The following is a 27,210-nucleotide window of genomic DNA, read 5'->3' on the forward strand; positions in this document are numbered from 1 at the left end:
TTCCCAGGGGAATTGCACATGACACCCTAAAAGTTAAGAGCTACTTTAAAAAAAAGGGGGTTCACAACAAATGTAAATGTGGTTGTCTGTCGGAATGTGTGTCATTCAAATGAAGTGGATTTCAAGTCGAGATCTAATAGGGAGCGAGAGTTGGACTTTGCTGAAGAAGGCAAAGGAAGAAAGAAGCCGCCAGACATTGAACAGATGAAGGCGGAAAGAAGCATTGAAAGATATCCACACAGATCCATCCACAAGAGAGTTGTGTGTACATGCACACACACACACACAGATACACACCCAAACGTTTGTTGAAGAAAGCAAGGAGAGGCACGGCGATCGGGGTCTGAGGAGGGTGTGCGCATGCACGTGATGGCATTCATGCCGATGTCACAAGCTGACAAAAGCTCCTCTCTCGGATGCCTGTCATCTGCATCACATTCAAGATCTCTTTTATTCACATTATCACCTCGCCACTCCACTGTATTTTCACTTCAGCCACCTCCCCGGTGAAGGAACTCACAACACCTTTTTCTCTGCCCGTCACACAGCTGACAGCCGTGTTTTATATAGGCCTACTACAGTCTAGCACTTGTTTTTACTTCTGCTCTTTCTTACACATACACACACACACACTCAGCACCCAAAAGATCTCCTACACACACATATACGCAAGACCTTTGGCTTACAAAAACCTCCACTTGGGCTCAGACAAAATTATTACAAGGTGTGTGCTTTTTAAAAAACAAACATATACTATGATACGTATTTTTGTTATGATTGACTTGTCCGGTCATACAGGCAAGTTTGGCCCCACATATGTAGGGGTTATAACCCTTTTCCAAAGTCCATTCAAGCACTTTTCAAACACGTGTGATGCAAAAACAAAGGAAACCCCAACTCCCTTCATGAGAGTGTCAACAGTTGACTCCCTGATTATGGCTTGTATGCCGAAATGCATCTTGGGTTTTTTTCTTCCAAGATTTAAGATGAGTAAGCCATATCAATAAAGGCTTTTTAATTTTGTGCCTCAAAGCTTCTGCTGTTTTGCCAAAAATGTGAGTCCTGCAAGCACTCCTCTACCTACATTTTGCAAATTGAAGATGTACTGTATTTTCAACCATTTATAAACCCGCAGACTGAAGTCGGTGCTGTCCGAAAATGCCACTGCCTCACTCGGTTTTGTGTCGTGCATGGGTCCTCATGAATTAAAGTTAATGCTAAAAATGATTCAGCCTTTGTGTCACATGACAGACAGTTGATCACAAATGTTCGTAAAGGAACATATATTTGCGTGACAGGTAAGAGTCGAGCAGGCTGTGTTTTCAGCACATCCAACAAACACGGCCACAGCATCGGGCAGCTGGGAGAAGGGCTCTATTTGTTATGATTTTGGAGCCGCATTTGATTTTTTTTTCATTCATCCAAATTTGCCAGTCTTGTTGACAAACACTCTTCTCTTTTTGATGTGTCAATTTTAAAATACATTTTGATTTTCACTCTACAGGGACTTTAACACTGTCTTTTACAAAGATAAAGACAAATGCACACACAGAGTGAAATCACAAGTGGAGTTTACTAAAGCATGGCTTGGCAGAGTTTGGGTCATTGCTCACCTTGACCAGTTTGATCAATGGCAGAGTGCCTGATCTAAATCCCTCCTACAAACAGAGCTGAATAAACAGACACAGGGCATTTGCATGGGCCCTGATAATCCACTAATCCATAACACCATTTTTTTTTAACACAAACACACACACAAATGCACACACACACACACGCACACACTGTACATGCAGTGACTTTTGCCCATTATCCTCTTTGACCTCCTCAACATAACATGGCTGATAGCCTCACAGAGGTTGATAACTGATAGAGGGGTTAATAGGGATTAATGGGACGTAAACTCACATACAAACCCACAGTAAAAATAAAAGTCAAACACGATGAATTTACAGGCTGTCGTCTATCTGAGTGTATGTTTGTGTAGTGGATTAGGCGAGGGGATGCTTCGTGTCTGCTGACGGCATAATTCAAGCGTGAAAACCCTGATAGAGTTTGTCTCAAACACTGAATGGTCCGAGCTGAGCGTCATGGACGCCGCAATTTCTGCAGTGCTTAGTGTCACTGACTGTGTGTCCACTCGATGACGTTGGCTGATTTCATCTCCACAAGTGATAAAGAACTTTAATCAGGGAGTCGCACAAACGAATCACTAAAGGACCGATTCACATTCATCCCATCTGCTTTTTTTATTGTTAGATTATGTTCATGCATTCCAGTCAGCCGGGATAGCGTCCGGCTCACTCTGAACATGATGAATGGTAAAAAAACTACTGGAATTCTCTCTGAGCTTTAAGATGTGGAAACGTAATGTCATACCTTAAATAATTAATGTAGTTATTAAATGACAGTTGGAAGGGAAGTTTTTGTCTTTATCTGTTTTCTATTTATCTGTCATTGTCGGTTGGACCGCCAATACTTAATCAGACGTCTTCTCCTCAGGTACGATGGACAAAGACGGCCGGCAGCGCCTCAGATAAATTCCAGGAGACGTCCATCTACAACGAGACGCTGCGCATTGAAAGCATCCAGAGGGTGCAGGGGGGTCGCTACTACTGCAAGGCCGACAACGGGGTGGGGGTGGCTGCCATCAAGTCCATCCGTGTAGATGTGCAGTGTAAGTAGACTGGGAGGAGCAGCAATCCTTCCCCATGTAGCTGACTCTCACTGGAGCCATTCCCACGGCCGAGGAAGCCAGGGATGAGATGATGGGGCGATTGAGGGAAGAGAGAGATGAAAGACAGATTGTGGGGATGATGAGATTTCAGGTGGGAATGGCTTCCAGGAGTATCTGATGACTTTCGGTGGAGGGGATGAAAAGCACAGCCGGTGGATTGAAGGGGAGACAGATTCATAGAGCAAGTAGAAATTTGGTATCTGGGAGTGAAGATAAGGGTATGCAACACATTAAAAAATCCTATACGTGCTAGTAAATTGCAGAGATAATGCAGGTGTGTACTCCTCCGATTGGGTTTAATTACCAAAGACAAAAGTGTCAGATGCTCCTGGGTGAAAAGTGAAATCAGCTGGATTTTATGAACGTTTTGCAACAGTTAGTCCGAGCAGTACGGGCTCCCTAACCCAATGCTTCTCAGGTCACTCTCACCACAGCAGTGTTACAAGCCATTAGACTTGAAACTACCTGCTGCAGTCTGCTCACATTTCTGAAAGTTCATCTTTAAAGACTTTTTTTTTACAAGACTTGATTTGAACTGTAGTCTAGGTCACGCTTTCATTGTTTGAAAGGAGCAATCTCTTATATTACAACATCTCCTTTTTTCCCCAGACATCAATAATGACCTGACTATAGTCATTTTCCAGAGTGACACTCGCCATACCGTGATTGTAGACATATTGCAAACAAATGTAAAAAAAAAAAAAACGACTTATCATGACAATTATATAAATACAAGTGCAGGGAAATATGTACCAAATGCTTTGACTGAGCTTCAGTAGGTTGGGGACTTTTTTTTTGTTTTTAATACTCATCGTCTGCCTTTAGTTGACGAGCCCAGACTTTTTTTGTAAGTCCGGTTCAATCCTGTCATGGACATCTCTCCTAGAGGAGCTGATCATAAATGGTTAACGTGAGGTCACATGAGCATTAAGAATCCAATTCCACACAATCAACAGAATTCTTGACAATCAGTTAAATGACTACCGGCGATTTGTTTGTTTGTTAGTAATGATCAGTTATGCCCACCCTTACTAAGAACGCTCAGTTTTTGAGAAAATATACATAATACACCTTTATTTCATAGCAGCATATATTTGAAAATTCAGACTCTGAGATAACTATATGACATTATTGGTGTACAAATGCATTTGTACTTCCACAGTGGGCATGGAGTTGATTAGACAGCCCCTCAGTTTGGTCCGGGACACATTTTTGCATTTGCGTTGCTAATTCACACTAGATGCATTCAAAGTTGCATTTGTGATCAAATCACCACAATTGTGTGGTCTTACAAGGTCTGAGCATTCAGGTTGTGTAATTTCTAAGGTATGTCCTCCGGTGGTGGTCATTAAACCCATCCCCCTACACTGTAAATGGCAACTCAAAAATGTCTAAGCATTTTTCAAGATAACTCCAAGTGTGACTTTAGGGTATTGCATTTAGATTGGACTACTGAGAAGCATTGTAGTGTTGTAGGGGCCCCGTGCTGCTGCTTGTGTCACTGCCCCACTGTCCCCGTGAGCCAGGAGCCAGGTCATGGCATCGGGTTAAGATGTGACCATTTGCCATACACCCACTCCCACAACAATGAGCAGTCTCAAACACTCCTACCTCCAGTTATATGCTTATTTCCCAGCAGGCATAAAATCCTTATTAATTCACTACAGACATCCCTTGCCTCAAACAGTTCCTTCCCTCATTGATCCAAAACTTTCAATAACCATTTTAAAGCCTGATTTTCCAAGGACCTATAACACGGAAAAAACTATTCCGTGTAGTACATTTACCAAATTCATCTTGTCTTCAGTCGTGTTGTGTGCACAGTCCTCAATGGCCTTTCACAAACCCTTAACATCAAATCTCTTAAGCCAAACAATTTAACCTTCACACTCTCACCCAGCCACACACACAGGTTTATCGTTCATCCACTACCCTACCTTAATGAGGCCCCCTCCTTCCACCAACTCCTATCTGCCTGTCCCCACGCGGTAGCGTGGCACCCCTCAACTGGGGAGCTGGTAATTGCTGGTGTGTCTGGAGAGTAAACGGCTTGTATTGTCAGCGTAGTAGTGACAGGACTTCTGTGAGGCTAACTAGCTCTGACGGCCAAAGCTTGTTCAATTACCCATCCCCCAGGCGCAGGGGTCAGAGCCAATAGCGAGCCACTTCCTACTCGGTAGTAGAGCTAAAACGATGTACCAATTAGCACAGGTTAATAGTAGCAGAAGATAGCAGGAGAGACTCCTGCCGGTGGATGGGAGAAGGCAGCCAAAAACAAAAGATGCTCTTTCAATGGCATTAAACGGAATAAATGGTGAAAAAAAAACACCATGCCGAAGACAAATTATGGAGGTTGTCATCTACAAAACATAAAAGAGACAACATAGTGTCAGTCCATTCTATTTTTCCAAGGAACTACAACACAATTTTTCACACTCAGTAAAAATAAAAAATAAACAAATAAAAAAACATGTTCAATATCTATCTATCTATCTATCTATCTATCTATCTATCTATCTATCTATCTATCTATCTATCTATCTATCTATCTATCTATCTATCTATCTATCTATCTATCTATCTATCTATCTATCTATCTATCTATCTACCTATCTACCTATCCATCCATCTATCCATCTATCCATCTATCTCTTTCATATGCCAAGAGACTATAACCCGATTTTAGCCAGTTACAAATGGAAAAAAAGTTATTTCAGGAAAAAGGAAGAACAATGGTCCGCTCTGTCCACTTCTCAATCACTAAACACATTTTCTTTGCAAGAGACTCATGGCTGTAAGAAAATGAGGCACTACAGCAGGGGTGTCAAACTCATTTTTGTCGCGGGCCACATCATAATTGTGGTGTCCCTCGGAGGTCCGTTACGACTGTGCACCCATACCAATGTATGATCGCCTTATATTATCACATATACCCAACAAATTGATGGATAACTAGTTTTGAAATCAAAAACCACTGCAAACTGTTTTTGAATGTATTTTAAAGGAGGGATTTGTAACAATATATATTGCAATATCTCATATGTTATTTTAACAGTAAAGACAATTTTAAAGAAACACATCAAATCAATACACATGATTTGCCTTCGCGCGCCACATAAAAATATGTCGTGGGCCGTATCTGGCCCGCGTGCCCTGAGTTTGACATCCGTGCACTACAGCAATACGGAGACAGTGCAGAATTATACTGCAACGTCCGGAGCAAAGGCACAATAACAGGGTCCTTCCTGGGAGTGTTTCCTCAAGTATTACAGCCATGTGGAAATTATGAATATGCTTGACCAATGGGAAACCAGCAATAGTTTGCGACTGGTGGAGTAGCGGCTCGACTTTCCAGAAGCCCGAGGTGATCAGGAACTAAAATGCATAGGCCTACATGGTACTAGTTCCTACTTTTGCCATTTTGTAATGTGTACAGTGGAAAGGGTCCATTAGTGAGGTAACTTCTGTATCTCTAAAAAAAAAAGAAAACAAAACAAAGTCCTGGAAAGGTGTCTTCATCCGGTCTTGAGTTTTACAACAATCGAGCCTAAAAGGTCAAAGCACGGGGGGGAAAAAATGTGTTTACAAAATACCTTTGTTGTTTGGTTGGTTGGAGTAAGTGGCAAAAATATTTAAAGACTGAGACCAAGCCAGAATAGAATGGAAAAAAAATGGGCAGGAAGAAACTCCTAAAAAGGTATATAAACTCACATTCTCCCAGGCGTGTAAATCCAGCGGACCAGTTATTGGACTAAAGGGAAGACCAAGCTGAAACATACATTCTGCTGTTCTCTTGCACATATTAATGATGAATAACCTTAACTTTGCTAATCAAACAAATATTCAGAGTTTTAAACACATATCTTTAGTTATTGTTGGAGATAATTCGTTCATCATCATATATATATATATATATATATATATATATATATATATATATATATATATATATATATATATATATATATATATATATATATATATATATATATATTGCATACACTCATGCACATTGAAACAGGAAATAATCGCTCCTAGGCCTAAACAAAGACGAAAGCGTTTTCCAACCAAGAGCATTCACACAACAAAAGATGCACTTACATTTTGAAAGGCGTGCGAGTGCAGACTGGAAGCACAAGGGCACAGCAGACTGAATGGCAGATGGAACTAACAAAAGAAAGGAGAAAATGAGCAAAAAAACTCAGGACTGGAGTAAAAGTATGTAATGTACAAGGATGCAGAATTCCAAGAAGGGGGAAGTGCTTAGAGTAAAAATAATGATAGTATTTCTCAAAAGGACACACTCATTTGCCTTTCAATCGACAACCTAACATTTTTTCATTTCAAGCTGTGCTCAATCATTTTTTTTCTCTTTTAAATGACAGTCTACTTAAAGAGTAATTCAAGAACAATCGTATATCATCTGCCAATCATAGAATTCACACACAACAGACTTTCTACCCGCTACTAACATGCACCAGGTCTCCATCCGACACATGCGCTTCAGCCACCCATTAATCCCAACTGCAAACACCCTCCCTAGTTTTCATTAGCTCCCCATCACACCGGATCACTGTTATCAACCAGATGACCGATGACCTGGAACCCTAACGACTGAGAGAGTGGGGCAGTGTGCAGGCGAGGGTTAACTACATGTAGCCTCTACTGAAGGGATGGACTTGGTTCAGAGACCCAACCAATGATACACATTTAGTCTGAAGGGACAAATGATACTGTATTCATGACGGGGGGGGGGGGCGGAACAAAGGGCTGATGTCCTCCCAGTGGCTATTCTTCTCACGACATCACCAGGTAAGTGGCGGTCTCCATGGGTCAGTGCTTTTGAATACGAAGATGATGACGGTAGAAGGTATTCCGATTATGTCGCATGACTGAGTTGTCCCAAATGCCTCCTTTGCTAGGTTCAATTTATTGCTGTCAATGCAGACATGCTATTTAGTCATGTAGAGAGTTCTAATTGAATATCATCTTCATCACATTGAATGTGTCGACAGCTCACTGAACAATGACATATGGTAGACAGTGCGCGAGTAAATGATTGTCTTTGGGAATGAGGGTATTAGGTGTTGATTGAACTGCATACGGCAGTTGACAAATTGACAATTTTGACACAAATTGATTGATTTGTGTATCTTGGAAGATTTGTGTCAGAATTTGCTGGATGGTTGTATTCATGTAGAATAATAGCTTGTGGTACAAATCACTATGACAACCCACTTATTTAATAGATGCAACATCATGGTGATTCATTGGACATGATTATAGAAAATATTTCAACGAGTCAACGAGAAAATACTTACAACTATCACTTTTTTAGCTATAGCTTAGCCATCGCTTGGCTGATTTTTTTTTTTGCAAAGTTGAAAGCCAAAGCGCAGCAAAAATTGCCAGTTGGAGTCAGAGCTCCTGATATCACTTACTAGGCCACGCCCCCCTTTTAAGGCACATGTCAATACACAGGTACAGTACTGTACTGTGTGTGTGATTTTCAGTTGAATCTGTTGTTTCTCTTGACATTCTCTTCATTATGTTTTTATAGTGTTTTTTTGTTTTGTTTATTAAAACATGCAACAAAACAAATTCTGGCGGCTGCAACAGATTAATGGAGTTTCAATTCATTTGAACGTGAATATTGATATACTATACGAGTATAGTCACAAACATGGTCACAGAAAGAATTGAATTCATAAGTAAAGGTACCACTGCAAAAAAGAAAAAAAAACCTCCTACATGATCGTGTAAACAGACTCCAGTGAGTTTGTCTAACCCTGGCATGACTCCACACCTGGCCTAGACTCACAACTCGCATGCTCGAGAAGACATGTACAAGGAGGCTAAAACCCGTGGGTGCTGGCGACTGACGCTAGTAGCGTCTCCGCTGGGCCTTTAGACATGGCCTAGCTGGAGCATGAAGAACGTAAACTGACACGTAGCGCTTCAGAGAAGGCAGGCAAACTTTTGTGTGAAAAAGGAAGGAAACTCTGAAAAGATACCTTGACCTTTCCGCAGGTTACAGGCTAAAAACCATCAGGTAAATCATTGTGCCAAGACGCACGGAAGCTCACTTCCCATTGCTCATCATCTTGTTCACCTTTTCCAATTTGTTTTTACCTCGTTCTTTGTAGCGGTGAATCATCCTCTCGCTCTATGTGCAACGTTTTATTTGTCGTTCAATTGATTTTCTTCTGTTTGCACTTTCTAAAGTGATTTGTGGGCGTTGCAGTAGGCCTTGTCTCGCTGGGATCTGCCTCCCCTACTTTCTTTTGTTTTTCATCTTTTTAATGGTACTTTGTTGGACTCTTCTGCATCGGTTTTACTTCTCTACTTTTTAATTTTGAGCCTCATCTGTGTCTTGTTAAGGATTAAATACTTACACACTCCCTGACCAGTACCCCTGCTTTTTGCTATAAAAGATTATTGTGTTGTGCAATTGTTGTTGTGTGCTTTGTTTCTTTATATATTTTGTGGTTTTAAATCATTGATCATGTCTGTTGATTTGAATTTGTCCTCCCAGGATTAGTCTGCCAAGCACTGGCTTGCATTTGGTGCTTCTAAGTGTCTCACTATTTCTCCTTAGGCAAAGTCATACTGTATATCCATGCAGGGAAAGGCAGTTATCATCTGCCTCAGGCAACTGGCGCCCCTTCAAACCAGAGATATCGTCCTTTGTCTCACAGCAAAGCTAAAATACAATATTAGACGCAAAGGTCTACTTTCTTATCCTCACACTTAAACACAGTATTATATGTGATTATAATTAGCATGGAATACATTTGAAATTTTTTTTTTCCAAAATGTTCAAACACAATTTGCAGAGTGCTCACAATGTCCTTTTTTATGAAATGCTTTTCACCAAATCACATTTCGATTCACTTGAACCATGTAGCGTTTATCCAATCAAGAGTAAGCTTTGAATTTGCTGTATGAGTGGGAAGACCTTCTCACCTGTAAGTGTTGAGTCGTTACTTGTTTGATCTCTTCCACCCTTTCTTATTGGAGCCATCGTACACAGACCACACCAACCCCTGAAACTAACCTTTCATTATTGTGGGTTTTAGTTTCCAAATCGAAGGGACTTACGGCTCTAGGTGGTAGGGGCCTCTTATTTTCTACAATGCAAAAGTGAAAATTAAGTCATAAAGACGCTTCTATCCATTATCCACAAATATAATGCTTTTTTACCCTTAAAGTGGAAGTCAACCCAAACAATTTTTTCATGAATATGTTCTATGCAAGCCCACTAGTTGAAAAAAGGCACTCTGATAAAAATTGCGTTTGTGTAATATGAGTTCATCCACCCGTTTTTAGCCATCTCTGGGGGTGGCCATTTTGTCACTTCTGTCAACTGAAAATGACATCACAACTGCTCGGGGCTCAAGTAACGACCAATCACGGCTCACCTGTTTTCCGAAGTTGAGCCGTGATCGGTCGTTACCTGAGCCCTGAGCAGTTGATGTCATTTTCAGTCGACAGAAGTGACAAAATGGCCACCCCCAGAGATAAAAAGGGGTGGATTTTGCTGCTTAACTCATATTCCACAAATATCCCACAAACATAATATTAATCAGAATGCCGTGGGCCAATGAGTGGGCCTGCTGGGAACATATTCTTGAAAACAATGTGTTTCGGTTGATTCCCTCTTTAATGAAAGAATTAGCCCAATAATGTACATTTGTTTACTAACTGTGGAGCTGATTTGTAACACCGACTTTACTGTTGTATTTTATACATGGTGGTGACACACCGCCATGTCACTGCTGTGTTTGATTGTGTACTGATGAAATGGCGGCATACATGGGTGAGAAGGCTGGCCTATTCGAAGGCAGACTTCAGCCAAAGTGTTCACAAATGAGCACACTATCATTCTTATGTCACTGCTTCCTCCATCAGGGTAAAATGTCTTGATGCTACATTGGGTGTGATACTGTTGATAATGTGTAAACATCCCTGGGCTTTTCGCACTAGCACACTGCTGTGTTTTGGCCAGAAGGTGTGCAGCATCACAAAGTGTGAATAAACAACCACACGTCTATAGCTAAGGCCAACTGAGCTCCCGTTTTATGGTTTATAACACTGACATAAAGGGGAATCAATGTCCCATATGTGACTTGCTTCAGCATAAGCCATGAGGCATCCAACCAACAAATACTGGTGTTGTGGCTGAATATTTCCTTACGTAGTGCATAATGAAACTGTACTTGCCCTTAAAGTGTATGGAACACGATGTTTACACATTTTAATATGTTGTATTAAACAATAAAATATCCATGTCGCAATGAACGGTTTCTCAGATTGATACACAATATCATGGATTTAGCATTAAGCTTTGAAAATCTTCCGGGCGAGGCCAGCACGACGGTGAAATTGTGAACAAGGAGGATATGACGTCATGGAGCTTCAACTCTGACTTGCTGGCTGTGAAGTGTGCTCGTTGTGTTTTTTCTTCTCATTCATTTAGTTTCTCCTTTAATTAAACAATAAAAACGTAGCCACCAATAACCGGATCTTGTGAGGATCTTGACAAAATCGGAAGATACAGGAATTCAGTGGCAATCAATTAGATAATCTACACCTTTAATACATCATGATAATCTCCATTATTCTCCAAGAACCAACAAATAGGTTCCTAACAAACAAAACAAAGAAATTGAAACCACCAGAATTTTGTCGGAAATTTGACAAAATAAAGTGGTGTAAAAACATACAGTGTGTACTGTGTACTGTATGCTTTAAACCAAAGCGTACTGGCCACCCTATATCTTTCCATATCAACGATATTTACATTATTCTTCACTTCATCAAGTTATTCAGTTAGTTCAGCGCCACTCAAATATGCAAATTAATTGAAAGTTCTAAATGGAAAAAACAATACACTTGCACACAGATGAAGTGAGTAGGAGCTGAGTATTAGTGATTATTTTCATCTTCATGGCTGACAGGTACTCATCATAGCATTTGTCAACTCTGTTGGAAACTAACATGTCAGAATACTAACAAGGATTTAATTTGCGCTCACTTATACACATCCGCATCATTGACCCCATGAACACCTTTTATTTCTTGAGCCGCTAAAGTTTCACTTCAAAAAGAAAAGAGAAGATACGTAAAGTTTATTTTACAGCTCAGTTTAAGCAAGACTGACATGGTTATATCGGCTCATCAGTATGTAATTGCCGTAAGAGAAGGATATTGTTGTCAGAAAAGAATATGTCTCTCTTTCTATCAAATCCAATTTAGTCCCGTATTGCCACTTTTCTCCCGTCCTTTTTTTCAATTTAACAAGCAAAAATATATTCTATAGATATGGATAGGCGGTCGATATGAAAAGGTGCACCAGCTATTGTCCTTTTCCTCATGAATACATTTTTTTTATTAAGTTCATCTTTGATATTTAAGCTCAGTCGGATGAAACGTCTAGCGGGGCATTTCCTTCTCTTGTGACATTCAGCCTTAATGTCTCACTGCTTTATCAGCTTTATGAGAAAAACGAATAATTTTACGCATATCAAGTCGGAAGCTTTGTGAGCATCCTCTAACATACTGTGTTAAAAGCAACACATTTATTTAAAGAACTATTATGTTTGCTGAAGTTTTAACAGAGCTTGCTTGTTTGGCTTGTCTTTGCAAATGGACTTGCAGCCATTAGTTATAATATTCCCCTCATGTCCAGTGGAACCTCCAAAATCAAAATTAACAATTTTGCAGAGGTTAATTGATTTCCATCCATCCATCCATTTTTTTTGTTTTAATCGCTCTCATTCAAGTCATGGGAGAGGTGGAGCCTATGCCCCTGAACTTGATTGCCAATTTAATCATAAGGTTTATACAGACAAACAGCCATTCACACTCACAAATTATAAACCGGAGGGTTTGAGCTGACAGTTGACTTCCTAGTTGTTCTAATCTTAAAAGAATTGGAAATATTTTAGTTCATTTACAAGTTCAAAAGCAAGTAATATTTCAACATTCCCAAGAGTCTATTTATCGAAATTTCTGGTTCTATAGTTATCATCACACGTTTTCTTTTTGTCATGACTGCTCCTCTTCTTTGGCGGCATCAAACCCACACTCACATGCGCACACAAACACACAAAAGCCAAAGAAAGAGACACCCGTGGAGGTAAATCTTTTAGATGTCTCTCGATATCTGATGACATTTGGCGTGACATCACACACACACACAGCTTAAAGTTTCATTTCATTATTTCATACAATTTGAAGAAAGATATGTGCAGGTGTCGACAATTTGCTGGCGCAAGTCATTGTCATATGTCAACATTGGTGAATTTGTTTGCTTGCGCACATGATTGTTACGCAATACATTGCATTTATAGTTGCAGTGCATTCCGTATCGTATGTCTTACTAGAACTGAAGCAATTTCATTATCTATAGACTTGGACTATGATTGCAGACATTGTTTCTTCTAATTCAACGCAACCATCACACAATTTCTGATACATATTCACCATGTAGCATTGCTTTCATTAACTCAATCCATTTGGTGCATTGCTATTCCGTGTTTGCTCTGCAGTACGTTTAGCATTGCATGGAACTAGCTGGATACAAAACATCTGCGGTGCTTGGAAGTAAAAACCACCAGGGCACAATTACTGACAAAACGTGAGCATACTTTGTTCTTTTTCCTTAAAAATGTTGATCTGGACTAAGACAACATAGTGCATCACCTTTGTGCTCACTCGAGTTAGTTGCCTGTGATACCCATCCATGACTTGTGTACAGTACATGTTATGCATCATTATGCAAAACAATACTAATGAACAATTGTGTTTGATTTGAGGTGTTTATACTGAGCACAAAGATGAAATGGAACCTATGCAGAAGATTGGATGAAACACATTTAAACGCCTTAAAGGCAATTGCGGGATGTGAAAAATAGCTGGTATAAAAGCACTCATGATGTGTAGCACTGTAAATGGAGCACGCATGCAGAAACAATTGTCTGGACTCAAATGGTCTTTTAATGAACCGACTGTCGGAATGCATCTGTGTAATGATCACAGGCTTACCGCGCTTTTCTTTACCTGAGCTCTATGCACTTTGTCTTATCGAATAAACGTAAGTGCTTCCTTCAGGGGTGGCCTTCTGTCCTCGAACCTCTGTGGTTTTTCTCTCTAGTGGGTTGCATTCCATTAGGACGCCTGCCAATGTAGACAAAGTAAAGGCACATAGTGGAACCTCATAGGTCGAACACAAACTGCTGTGGGATGCTGCTGGACCTTGACTCGATTTTGAAACATTGTCTGAAAATTGCAAGTAGAAATCATTGGTTGGTCAAATTGTTTGATTCCAATCTGAGCTGGTTTAGGTGAATTGATGACTCTAAATTCTAAATTTTGTCACTTCTGTCAAGTGAAAATGACATCACAGTTGTCAGGGCTCAGGCAACGACCAAATCACAGCTCATCTATTTTCTGAAGCTGAGCCATGATTGTTTGTTTACCTGAGCCCTAAGCAACTACAATATCATTTTCAGTCGACAGAAGTGACAAAATGGCCGCCCCCAGAGATGACCAAAAACGGGTGGATTACACACAAACGCAATATTCATTAGAATGCCTTGTTTCTACTAGTGGGCTTGCATAGAACATATTCTTGAAAAAAATATGTTTGGGTTGACATCCCCTTTAACACATTCACTGCCAGACATTTTCACAACCTCTTTTATGTCATGTCATGTCATCTTCCAAACCGCTTATCCTATATAGGGTCGCGGGGAGTTGCTGGAGCCTATCCCAGCCGTCAATGGGCGAAGGCAGACTACACCCCGAACTGGTCGCCAGCCAGTCGCAGGGCACACATAGACACTGTCACTGAGCGGGAATCGATCCCACGCTGCCCGCACACAACTCAGGCGTGTGTACCACTACACTATCAGCGGACCTCAACCTCTTTTAATGTTTGGAAAAGTTTTAAAGAAAATATAAATAAATTCCTGGGATTGAATGGCTGGACTATGAAAAGACAAGTAAATTTGCCAATGGCAGTGAATGACTTCACGAGGATAAGTGCTATATAAATGAATTGAAGTGTCAAACAAAGTTCACTGCAAAGTGTGGTGAAATACACACAGACAGCCAAAGAAGAAGCAAAACAGAATTAGTCCAAGTGATGCGCACTTCTTGTTGTCTCTGCATGGGATGAAAGACGTCTTTTGTTTGCAATTGTTTACCCAATGCACACATTTCTTGACTACAGAAAATACTTTCGTTTATTATTTTAGTTTATGTCCTTCAGAGTGCACTGGGAACTTTGAACATTCCTCGCAGGAATATATCTGGCAGGTTGTCAAGAATGCATCGATTCGTTGTTGCCGTCAGCATGGCTTCTTGTCTCATAAAGATATCAAGTCGGAGTCTGATTTTAAACTCATATCAAAGAGCTCACCAATGCTTTTCATAGATAAAGTAGAACAACCAATGTCAATTAATCAAACTCTGACGCTGTGGGGTGGAAATCTCACCGGCCTTGGACTTTTTCCCAGCCTTCCCAGGGCAGTGCTCTCCTGAATGTGTTTTACTGACACATATCCTCACTATTCTTTTTTCCTTGACATATACTTTCAAAAGCAACTCACGTGAAAATATCTTAGCAACCAACGCTAAAAGCATTTCAATGGCCACTTTAATGGTAATGGTCCTTCACTTGTACTTACCCCTAGACACCGTTGATGCATCATGAAATATTGTATTAAAATTACTCTGACGTGTACAATTTATCCAAAACGTTACTTAAGTAAATGTAATGGAGTAAATGTAGCTTGTTATTGCTACCGTTCTCTGGTCACGAGAGATTGTATACAGCATTCTGTTTATTCTTATCAAATAGCATATTTTATCCTGGGAACGTATGTTTCTCTTACATGTGTACTGTAGTTCCAAATACAGAAAGTGAGGTTTCTTTGATCTCAAAACTATTATTGCAATCATATTTAGTTACTAAACCTAATTTTTCCTCGATTGAATGAAGGACATTTATAACACATTTCCATAATGTAAATAAATCGGTTGAAATCTACTTCAAGGCGATTAACTAGGCTAACATATCATTTCATATTAAGCTTTTTCTCTTTTTTCTTCTTGAATCTCCACTACAGTTGCTTTGTGTGACTGACAGTTGAAAGGACTTCCTTAATGGAGGCTTGCTTAGTTTGTCTTTTGGTAAGGGCCTCTCTAATTAAGCCTTCTTCACATTGGTCAACCTGCCGATACCTGCTAAGGGGTGTGGGCCATGCCGTAGTATCCACAGTGAGTGAGCATTAGCAGAGTAGACAGGCTTTTTGCTCAGTGACCCATGTCATGTTTTGTTTTCCAACTAAGGTACAAGTTTGACCGAATGAGCCGCAATTTACACTGAAACCTAAATAAGCTTCAATCTTATTGCAGGTAAATTGATCTGACATACTGTATTTCTAACATTTTAAATGGGGAAAGAAATATCTATTTCCAGACTACAAAGAGAGAGACAGCGTGACAGCCTGCGGTATATCACCTTTGTCTATTGAATACTGGTGATTAATGCCTGACAGGCTGTGTGTGAGCAGCTTTTTAACAGCTTGTGCAGTCACACTTGTAATTAGCTTGGTGTCATTTCCTCAATAAAGCGTGGCATAAGGTGCTAAAGGTAAACACCTCCGTCTATTAGATATATTCATTTGCAAAGTTGAATTAACTCTTGGCTGAAAATGCCATGCACCACAGTATGTACTGCAACGAGTGTTTTATCCTTTCAAAATGTAAAAAGTAAACTCCAAAAGCTTATTGCTGGAGATGTAGCCTTACACATGAATAACAAAATGTGCACATGGAAAAGTTTTATAGTTGGTGTCAAGACAGACAGATGGATGAACAGATGGTGATGAAGAGCACAAATCACAATCAGTCTGTCATTGCTTTCCAGGCATATGCTTAATATGACAATTAACATGTCATGTACTCTTCTACAACATTTGCCATTTCTCAACATTTCAGATGGTGATTATGTCAAATGGATTAATTTTTTTTTTTTTTAAATTGGAAAAGTGAATCATAATAAATGTGGATTTTTCTCACAGTCGCTCTTTCATAACCGTTGATTTGCTTTTTAAATATCCATCTTGAATTTCATTTTGTGTGTTTTATTTCCCATAAAGTGTTCATTTTCAGGCTGAGCATGTATGAAGGACTTCAAAACAAGATAACTGAAAAACAACATGAAAGAACATTTAAAAAAAAAAAAGGGTGAAAAAATAAATACACATTCAAAAAAGTGCTGTTTGAAAACGTGCAACTGATGTGGGTGTGTACTGGTCCCTTAAGGATCATTTCAAGTGTTCAGTTAATGCCAGGCTGATGTGAAAGATCCCCCCAAAAGTTTAGTAAACAAACCACTCATATGCCTTTTGATCAGATATGCTATAAGTCATATAAGTCTTAAGTCATGAACAACAGTACATACACAGATTCACAGAAACCAACAGATAACAGTAACACAATAAAGACCTACTGTCAGTGCATTTACTAATAATATGAAGACAGACGTAGCAAAAGAAGGGGTCCTAGAAGTGAACCTTGAGGAATGTTACAATTTAAAAATCACAGAACAGGTAATCCCTAAATGGGGTAAAAAGTCTCCCAAACTAGAGCAGCTCTATTTTTGTTTGTTAAGAGGCAATTAACCGAAGTAGAAATGAAGAGATGTGACAGTTTGATGCCAGCACAACCAAAGGGATACATGTGTGAAACGTCTTCAGACAGCTGGGAGAAATAAATTGGTTGAAAATGACTAAATAATTTGTCTCTAAGGGTGGGGATGTGGTGTAAATGACCTACTCTCACTATTGTTAGGTTTATGATGCATCCCTACATTGAGGTTTACAATGACGATGTTTTTGATAGAATGAGTTTAAGCGACTTTACGTATGCATGCATGCACATACAGTTGAGTACGACAATGTTCCTGTCAGCAGAATCTTCAGTCTCCATGCGCCGCGATTGTACGCGGTGATAACATTTGACATTGGTCTTCATGACACTTTCAGTTTGGCTCCTCATGTTGTGCAGGGGATGTGCATGTTAACATATTAGGATGTGACGCTAACACATCAACTTGGAAGACATTATTGAATCCTAATGTCTCTTTTGGAGTGACTGCATGCTTTCAATCAAGAAAAGATTCCAGTTCTCTTCTATCCTCTTTTCACAGTCATGTTGTCGCAATTCTGATAAAACTACTGTATTTGCAACATATCATTGCAACAAAAAACACATGTATCCAAAAATCTAATCTAGGATTATTTTTACCTAAAAGCAGTGGCCCCAGTGTGCTTATCGTGCATCATCTCAATCTTTCTGTGAGAAGTGAGTTCCTTGACTAAGACATGGCGTGGTTGAAAAATGACCATGGTGCCGATGTGAGGTTATACACACCACGCCTCAATTTTCAACATCCTTTATGGCCAGGAGGTATGTGGATGTCTTTTAAATGGCAGTTTGTCTGTGTCTCATGCATAATTATGTGAGGCTTGACTCACATCAAATGTTTAAAAAGAAAAAACAAATGTATATGAAGTGGATACACTGTAGAGCAGTGTTGTTTTCATCAACGATGCCGATGATGAAATTATTTCGTTAACATCCCTTTTCATCATGACGATTGATGATGACGAGCTAAACGTGGCTACAACATGACTAAAATATGACGTGACTGGCCGAAATTGTTAGCGTGTGATCCGTCAGACGTTCAAAATGCATGACCGGAATCGTTCAGATTTTAGTTGGTGCTAAATTTTGATTCCTCGGGGGAATCTTGCCGCGGGGAAGAAGCACGAACGAAGTAAGACGGATAAAAAAAAAATAAATGTGTGCGCACGGCACACAACCCCTCCTGCCAAAGACAGCCGAAGCTGCGTTGCAAGTGCATAAAAAAAATCATCCTCATTTTATTCTAGTATGTTTAAGTGATTGTAAAATAGTCCAACACGACTTTTCTACAGAGTAACTAAGGTGACATGGAATTAAAAAAGAAGGCTGAAACAAACTTTGAGATCATGCAAAGTCACTTTTGCGAGATCTTATGTGGGGATTTTAAAATCACTCTTTAGGTAGAGCGCAAGCTTTCTCTCAACGTAGAGAATTGTATATTTCTATATTACCTGCAGGAATTGTGGGTATTCACCTCTTTCCGATGAAATTGGGAAAATAAAAAATACGAGTACAAAATAACCTGGTTGCATAAATATGCACACCCTCAAACTAATACTATGTGGCAGCACCATTGGCTTATATTACAACACGCAGTCATTTCGGTTAATAGTAGTATGTCGCATCTTTCTTGATGTGTCAATATTTGCCCAATTCTTCCTTCAGAAAAACTCTACACCAGTCGGATTGCGAGGGCATCTCCTGCGCATAGCCACCCCGGTAATGTTCGATTGAGCTTTGATACTGTAATTTCTTCCACCTTGACTAAGGCCTCGTCCCCAGCAGACGAAAACCAGCCCCAAAGCAAGAAGCTGCCACCGCCATGCTTTACTGTTGTTAGTGTGCCTTTTTGGTGATGAGCAGAGTTGTGTTTGCACCAAACATACTGTTGTGAATTATTTTAGCCTAGAAGTTCAACCTTGATTTCATCGGGCCATAACATATTTTCCCACATGCCGTTAGGAGATTTATACTGTGTTTCTGCAAAATGCAGCCTGGCTTTGATGGGGTTTTTTTTTCCGTAGGACAAGCCTTCAGTCTTTCCACCCTACCCTATAGCTCAGATATATGACGAAGACATGAGATTGTTGTCGCATGTTGTAAATAGCCAGTAAGTACTAGCTAGAAATTCCTGGCTTTTTTTTTCTTGTCGCAAATTGTGGCATTTGAACAGGGGTGTGCAGGATGTTTATATCCACTGTAAATGGTTCATAATGGCAAAACGTCAAGAGTTATCTCAATTCAAGTCAAGCCACTTTGTGAAGCTGGATGGTGACGGTAGTGAAATTAGCAGCCTTGCACATAATGTTGACCTTGTTCTCAAAGGAACATCAGAGGTTGTTGCTTGATGCTCATTTTTTCCCAACCTAAATGAATGATCATAAAGACTTACAGTTAGTGGCAGTTCTTGGTATGTGCAAAATGCGCGTTTTCACAGGGCAGCATGGCTGGTGGGACAGCAATGTGCCAGACCCCCCCCCCCCCCAAAAAAAAAGACTCTTGTTGAATGGCATTGTTGAATACCATGTCGGTAAATTACTGTTGCACCCTGGCTGCTGAGAGTACAACAAGTGAGGAGGGACACTCTTGGAAACAGAAAAGACAAGTCTGCAAAAAGTTACATTGTCAATTGTTGCCATTTGCGCCGCCTGGTGGAGTCACTCGATGGACTGGTCTTAGAATTGCTATTTTGAAGATAAGATTGCTAATACCTGTTGGTTAAGATAATCAGTTGCTGCTGACGATGTTGCTCTGTCAGACCCTTTTGTTCACTTTTTTGCAGTCACTGTTACCAGAGCTGGGCATACCGCCTATGTGGCGGACCGGTCCGCCTAGCCGCCTATGACGGATGCTCATTTTGGAGGCGATAAACGATCGACGGGAACTTTAAAACATAGCCGGACTAAGCAGAGTCGGAAGCCCATTTTTTTTCCCGTCTGCGTAGTCGTCTATTTTCGCGCCCAGTATAGGACCACAGGATCAGCGATTCTCTATTTTGCACCATAGATGGGTTTCATGTAATGACGGACTGTCAAAGCTGCTCCATAGTGGGGCTGTGGCCCCTCCCTACTCTACCGCCGTCGCCGCCCAGCAAGTGGCGCCATTTGCGGGCAGTTTCTCACATGCTTGCAGCTGAGCTCAACTGAATGAAGTGATTCCATTTCGTACATTCATGCAAAAAAAAAAAAAAAAAAAAATTTCGCTTGAATGTGTCATTTACGAATGACGCAACACTGCTCACGTCACATCTACATCCCCGCTCCCCCCAAAAAAAAGGAATCTGCTAAATGTTTGGTCCGCAAATAAATGCACAGTGACACACTTGAATTGTGCGCCTATGTTCAGTGTGCATGTGCACTTGCGCACCACTTAAGCTGCACATAGTGCTGTACATCTTCACACACAAACATAATTGCATTGAGTTTATTGAGGTGGACAGGAAACAAATGTTCCAGTTCTGATTTATCTTTTCTTTCAGATGACTCACAAAGTGTCTGAACTGATTGAAAACTTCCAGCCTGTTCGGGATGTTCTTTCAGTGAGCAGTGAATTTGAACACAATGACACACATACATCAACTACAATTTGAAAAGCTAAAGAAGTCGAGATTTGCCAACCCACTCGTTCTAATTATCAATGAATATTTATCTAAAATGCATTGTTTGTTTTTCCACCAATTATTTACGCACACTTCCATATTGAAGGTTACACGATGCAGCGTCAGACTGAAATGAGCTTGAGCTCACCATGTGCAGGAATGAGGAATAAATCCAAATTTTTCATAGTTGCATGGTTTCCTGTGGTGATTACAACATCACAAAAAAGACATACGGACATCTTTCACTCTGCATTTTTAAAATATAAGATCAATTGTAACATGTGTACGACTATCACTGGTTGCCACTTTTTGATTTGTATTTGAAAAAGTTTTCTTTTTTAGCAAATTTCTCAAATAGGTTACATTTGAGTATTTCAAATGATATACATTATATCATAACAGTTGTTTCTAACAATGTGAATCATCTTCGAACAGTCAAATGTTGTACCACCAGGCTTTGGTGAGAAGCATTACAGAGAGATTAATTTTAATTAACATTTAATTAAGGGAATTATACCGTGTTAAATTGGCATCCCCATGACGTGGCAGCAAATAACACCGCCTGTCCTACAGTCAATATACGTGATCATATTTCAGGCAGCCTTTTTGCACACCGATGAGGTCAATTTAGTGAAATTTATGGACCCACTGGGACAATTATTGATGATGTGTTGGAGTGCAACGAGAGCAAAATGAGCTCGAATTTCAAGCGGGCAAGGTGAAACTTTTGCTTCATTTGTGTCTTGTCATTTGCTATTTGTGCAAGGCTAGTGAAATTGCGTTTGTTTGTTTGTATCAGAATTAATCAAACATTACTGAAAGATTGAAGTAAAAACCTTTTGGAAGTGGGCAAGGAATAAATAATTCATTTAAGTGCAGATGAGAGTTTTTTTTGTAGTGTTGGGCATCAAATGTCAAGAATTGACAGAAGTTACTTGATTGATTCTGATTCTCCGAAAATATGTCACATTTTAACATGTCGGTCAAAAGTTTCGATGCCTAATTGAATCGTTCGACTAAAATGGGTCTCTGTGGAATTCAGACCTCTTCTGAGGTTAACCCATTACAAAAAAGCAATTCATGTTCATTTTTCCTCACTAGTGGGTTTTAGTGTCAGACAGAGGGCATCAGGACCCTAAAACTTTTTTTTTTCCAGGGGAAGGAGAAACAGTTCTGGCCATGAGAAAACAAAATGCCTTTGGGTCTTGGAGCAAGACAACAGTACAATGTTAAGACTAGACAAACGACACTCGGGGTTGGGAGGGAACTGTCCTATTGTGACTGAAATGGCAAAAACTGAAAATAAATACCTCAAGCAAAACCAGAAATATCATTGTGAGAGGTAATTGTATATATAAATACATATATATTATATATATATGATATAATTATATATAAGTCACAGTCATTGCGAGAGGTAATTATATATATATATATATATATATATATATATATATATATATATATGTGTGTGTGTGTGTGTGTGTGTGTTAGTTTTAGGATAATGAACAGTGGTATAAGATGTTGATGTTTTAGGAGACGAGATTTAGGTGACTGAACATCATTAATCAAACGGCAAAAATTGCAAATAAAATCCTCTTTCCACAATGTTTTGTGGAAATTGGCTGTGCAATCTTTGCATAATTCAGTTCACAATCAAACCAACAAACAAAAAGTAACACCCTTTGCACTTGTGGCTATTGTGTTGATTGGTTGCACTTTTTCTAACATTAAAAAAAGAGAGCGTATGTTCAAATCTTTGTTGACTGAAGCTTGCTGTTCTTTTCTGTCCTTCGGTAGTTCGATCTTTCATTTGTTTAATGACTTTGGCCGACCTCAAATGTAGGAAAGCTGTTCAAATTAGGCAACTCCCCCTAGCCAAAAACCCTGCATGCTGGGTGGCATCTGTATTCATCAGTGCTATAAGGCTAAAACAATTTAAATATTATTTTATGGCAATGACATTTTCCATTCCACTCCGTCTCCAATAACTTCCAACTAAGGTTTTTATGCCTTTTGCCTCTCTTTACTTAAACCACCCTGTCAGCCTCATACTTATAGTAGGTCTCAAGCTCCATATCCTTATACTATTCCCTCCACAATTGACTCATTGTATGTATTTTGACTCTTCCCACTCCTTTCCCCTAATTCTCTCCTTTACCTTTGTGCAAGCCTCCCTCCTACCACATCTTCAGTGTTTCGTTTATGGCCAGCTGCAGTGGGGCTGGGTAATGAAGGCAGCGTTATAAAGTATGGGAGGTGCCTCGGGGCATTCTCACAGATAGAAAAATTGAAATAGGATGAGGATGGAGATGGGGGGCAGAGATTGGAGGATGAGAAGGCCATGAGACACACAAAAAATATCCAAGTGTAGAAAAATGTAGTGAAATACACCAAGAACAAAGTCGTGGATGATGTATGAATAGTGTCCTCCTGGTGGGAATGCATCTGCCGTTAGTATTCAGTGGGAGTACGGCGAGGAAGCAAGACAGTGGTCTTTATAATATTTTGTCCCTCTTTTGTAACACCAAAATATTAGAAACAGTTCTCAGTAGGATGATATACCCGTACAATAGTGCTTGGTGAAAATATGAATATTGCATACAATCTCTCACATTAGGTATCAATGTCACGGTCTGATGTCCAGTTATGTGCAGCGGCCCTTGAAGGAGGAGTTGTGTAAACAGCAGGTGAAAATATTTTTCATTATGTTGTGTTTTGATGATTAGAGACATCACTATTTGCTGCACCATTTTGTTTTGAACCAAGAGTGAAGAGTCACAATAATGTCACCACTGGTGCTGATGTTGCTTTGTTGTAAGCCGACAACCTTGGATATCCATCCATGCAATACCATACAATACAACTTTATTTATATCATACATTATCCTTATGATGCTATTACTAGACTACATTGAAGTTTTGTTGAATGCTTTGTATGCAATACAACTGCTACCAGGTTTGCTTCTTTGTAACTTTATTACCCAATCCATTCCACATTCTAACTGGAACTTGATAACCTATCTTGGTGTTTGATACTGTAAACCCTGAGATTCGCCCAATGAGCCATCCTAGCAATGGTAGCTTCCTTGATGTTGTTTTGATCCGTTGGTATAACCGCAAAAAAACAATCTTTACAATCCGGTGATATTGTGTTCCGTTCTCCCAGTGAGACAAAGATAATAACCACTCTGACCTTTTACCCCAGTAACCTCAAGAATCTTTAGTAATTACAGTCATTTGTCATATAAAATTACTTTTTTACCCCTCTGATACAGCCAAACAATACATACAGATTAAAGGAATTTGTTTGCCTTGTGGTGACTTTGGATTGATCTTCCATCTCATCTTTGATACCAATGAAATTGAGTAGTGTTCTTGCTTTGATAATGGAAAATGGTGCGTAAAAGTTTGAAGTAACTATTCTGATCCTCTTGGACTAAAGCAAAAATAATCAGGAAACTGATATGCAGCTGTGTTTGCCATTTGATCCAAACTACTGAATCACACCTGGCGGTCGCGATACCAGTCGGGATGAAGATGATTAGCCCAATTATCAACCAATAATTATGCAGTCTTACAGTTCCATGAGATTTTAGTCACTGTAATGATTCACACTGATGAGTTTCAGGTCAGCGACCCGTCCTGGTGTCTCTCGTGGAGTTATGACCCATCGATCGTCTAAGAGCCAGCGATTTGCTTCCACCAGCCACACATAATCACTATATTCCCAAAACAGCATTTTAGCTATTTTGTTTTTGTATGAAGGACTCACCTAATTCACCATTTTCCTTTTACTTAAAACAATGAAACTTGTTTTCTGATTCCAGAGTGTAACAATGCAACACGCTTGATGTATTAGTGCAAAATTGATTCCTGTATATGAAGGGAATGACAAATCAAATAAACAGACTTTAAATCAGCCTGCAGAATAATCTCTGAATGAAAGTAAATTGAGAAGTAAAACCTTCCCACGATACAAACAAAAGTATAACAAAATCAGATTATAATGCAGTTCCTTAAATCATAACGATCCTTCTAAAAGCTGCCTTGCCCAAGTAGTCATTGGTATCATCTACTTAGGCCAAATAAACAGCTGTCACTAGTAGAAAAAAACAGGTAGTAAGTGTAATTATCTCAATCCATACTCTGTTGTTCACACACAGACATAAAAAGCTGCTGAGCTAACCAAAACATACAAGTATTTAAGCAGTTTCTAAGATGAATTACGTAGAGTCCTACTGCGTAAGAAAATCCTACGTTTCTGATCCTGCAGTGCATTACTTAAAGATGGTCTTTAATGCCGATTATTTTTCCAGTAGACACTGGAATGTGGTTGCTCTACAATGTTGTGTGCTTCCAGGTTTGTGTAATTCATTCCGGTTCCCTGGCTTCCTGCCTATCTCTCAGTTAGAGTCCTTTTTATTTTGTTTTAAGCTGTAGTGTCACGTCACATACATTTGTATTCACTTGTAACATTGTAATAAGCCTCCCCACATTTGAAATTGGAAAATGTAGCCTCTATTTGTGAAAATACGCCAACTAAAAAAAAAAAAAGAAAAACGTGAAAAGGCTCTTGAATGGTTGCAACACTACAAATCCAATGTGTTACATTTTCTTAAGAGCGGTCCTGCTTTGCTCAGCACTTTCTGAGTGGTGCGAGCAGAGATTCTGGTGGCTATCTGGCTGGCTGCCCCCACCCTCACATAAATCAGTTTGGGGAAACAGGCTATAACCATCTCAGGTGTTGTTATTTACTTTCAAAGGAGTGCCTGATAAGCACAATGAAGAGATAAGAAACTTCTGTTGGGCTTGTGATAAGATGCATTTTGGTCTGGAACAGATCCATCTCGGGGCTGTTTAACTCTTTCCAAGGTGGAACTTTTTTTGTTTTCTCTTTTTGAAGTGTTGATCAACCATACATTTTTTTATGTTCTGGCGTTGCAATAGATTGTGAGTCACTATACTACATCTATTTCATATACTTTTTGCCAGCAATATGAAGATTATTTTTGATGGGTGCAATAATTGCTGAGAATGGGTGCAACAAGCAGAAGTGGTCTCGACTAGCGTGCTGTCTAAAGGAGGGACAACAATGTCAGCTTTGGGAAGTTGCGCCATCCACACCGTGCCACAACACCCGCAGGAAGCATTTTTCCTGTCAGTACAACATTGATATCAAAACAGGTGTTCGAATCATTCGGAGAGACTCTCTTATACAAACAACAATTAATTATAAGGGGTGTAACGAAAAACGAGTTGAATCGGGAAATCGGTTTTGATTTGACAAAACCGAATTGTTACATTTTAAAATCATTGCATCCTTCAATCGAATTCAATCGAATTGAATTAACTAGAATTATTTGGGCTTCGGAGAGCTTTTTCATGTTGTTGCATATTAATAAACATGACAAAGAGAAAAAGTGATACCATATCAAATCAAATTGTTTCATTAAAAAAAAAGGATCATATTCAGTCATCCTGTGTGGAGAGATGCACACCACTATTAATTAGTTAATCAATGAAATATAATCTGACATTATTGGAAAATATATGGTGGGCTTTATGTATTGTAGTTCTTTACAATTATGCACTTCTAGTCTCCTCTCACCTCCAGCCATAGTTGTCTTTATTGAGCATTATTATTCAGGGATAGTTTTCAAGTTAATTGTTTTGGCAGCTAAAAAGAATACAGCTCTATAGTTCGATTTCGACCTCCGACGGTGCTACAGGGCCTCAAAGTAAATCCTCATGTTGTCCACAGCTAATTAATTCTTAATGGGACTACTGAATAGCCAATAGCTGTAATGATAAATATTACTTTAATGGGCGAATGGGATGGCTAGGACGAGTCATGCCACAATAGTGTGCAGCTTTATACTTTAGTTAACAATAAATGCTCAATTCATGTTTGGCCCCTTGTCTGCAAATTGTACTTACAAGTTTTGCCAGTGCTAACAAATGAAGTACTTATTTTGTGAGCAGCTGGGTTTTTCAGATCCTTGATCGAGAACTTCTTCTAAGATTTGGTTTTAAATCTTGGTGAGAATTACTGTACCTTTGACCTGTTAGTTATGAGATAATAAAAAAACTGAGTATCCTTCGAGGCACTTATAAAATGGTTTCTCGTTTTTTTTCCTCCTTACCTCCGCTG

At 39.5% G+C, this 27,210-nt stretch overlaps 1 protein-coding gene and 1 long non-coding RNA gene across 4 annotated transcripts in view; one reads left to right on the plus strand and one right to left on the minus strand.

Annotated features, from left to right (window-relative positions):
• The window catches only part of mdga1 (MAM domain containing glycosylphosphatidylinositol anchor 1), a 185,554-nt gene that overhangs the window by 82,468 nt on the left and 75,876 nt on the right, over window positions 1-27,210 (plus strand). For all 3 annotated transcript variants that reach the window (XM_086025950.1, XM_086025948.1, XM_086025949.1), the window contains one exon: window positions 2,503-2,677. In XM_086025950.1, the coding sequence (XP_085882076.1) occupies window positions 2,503-2,677 (175 nt within the window). The remainder of the gene's footprint in view (window positions 1-2,502; window positions 2,678-27,210) is intronic.
• Window positions 2,235-5,040, minus strand: LOC147150031 (uncharacterized). Its single transcript, XR_015086204.1, has 2 exons — window positions 4,675-5,040; window positions 2,235-2,727 (listed from the first exon to the last, which is right to left on the minus strand). It is a non-coding gene; the product is annotated as an uncharacterized LOC147150031 (long non-coding RNA).

Source organism: Filicampus tigris, chromosome 3 (assembly GCF_054856515.1).
Source record: "Filicampus tigris isolate MCC_2025a chromosome 3, RoL_Ftig_1.0, whole genome shotgun sequence".
NCBI lineage: Eukaryota > Metazoa > Chordata > Actinopteri > Syngnathiformes > Syngnathidae > Filicampus > Filicampus tigris.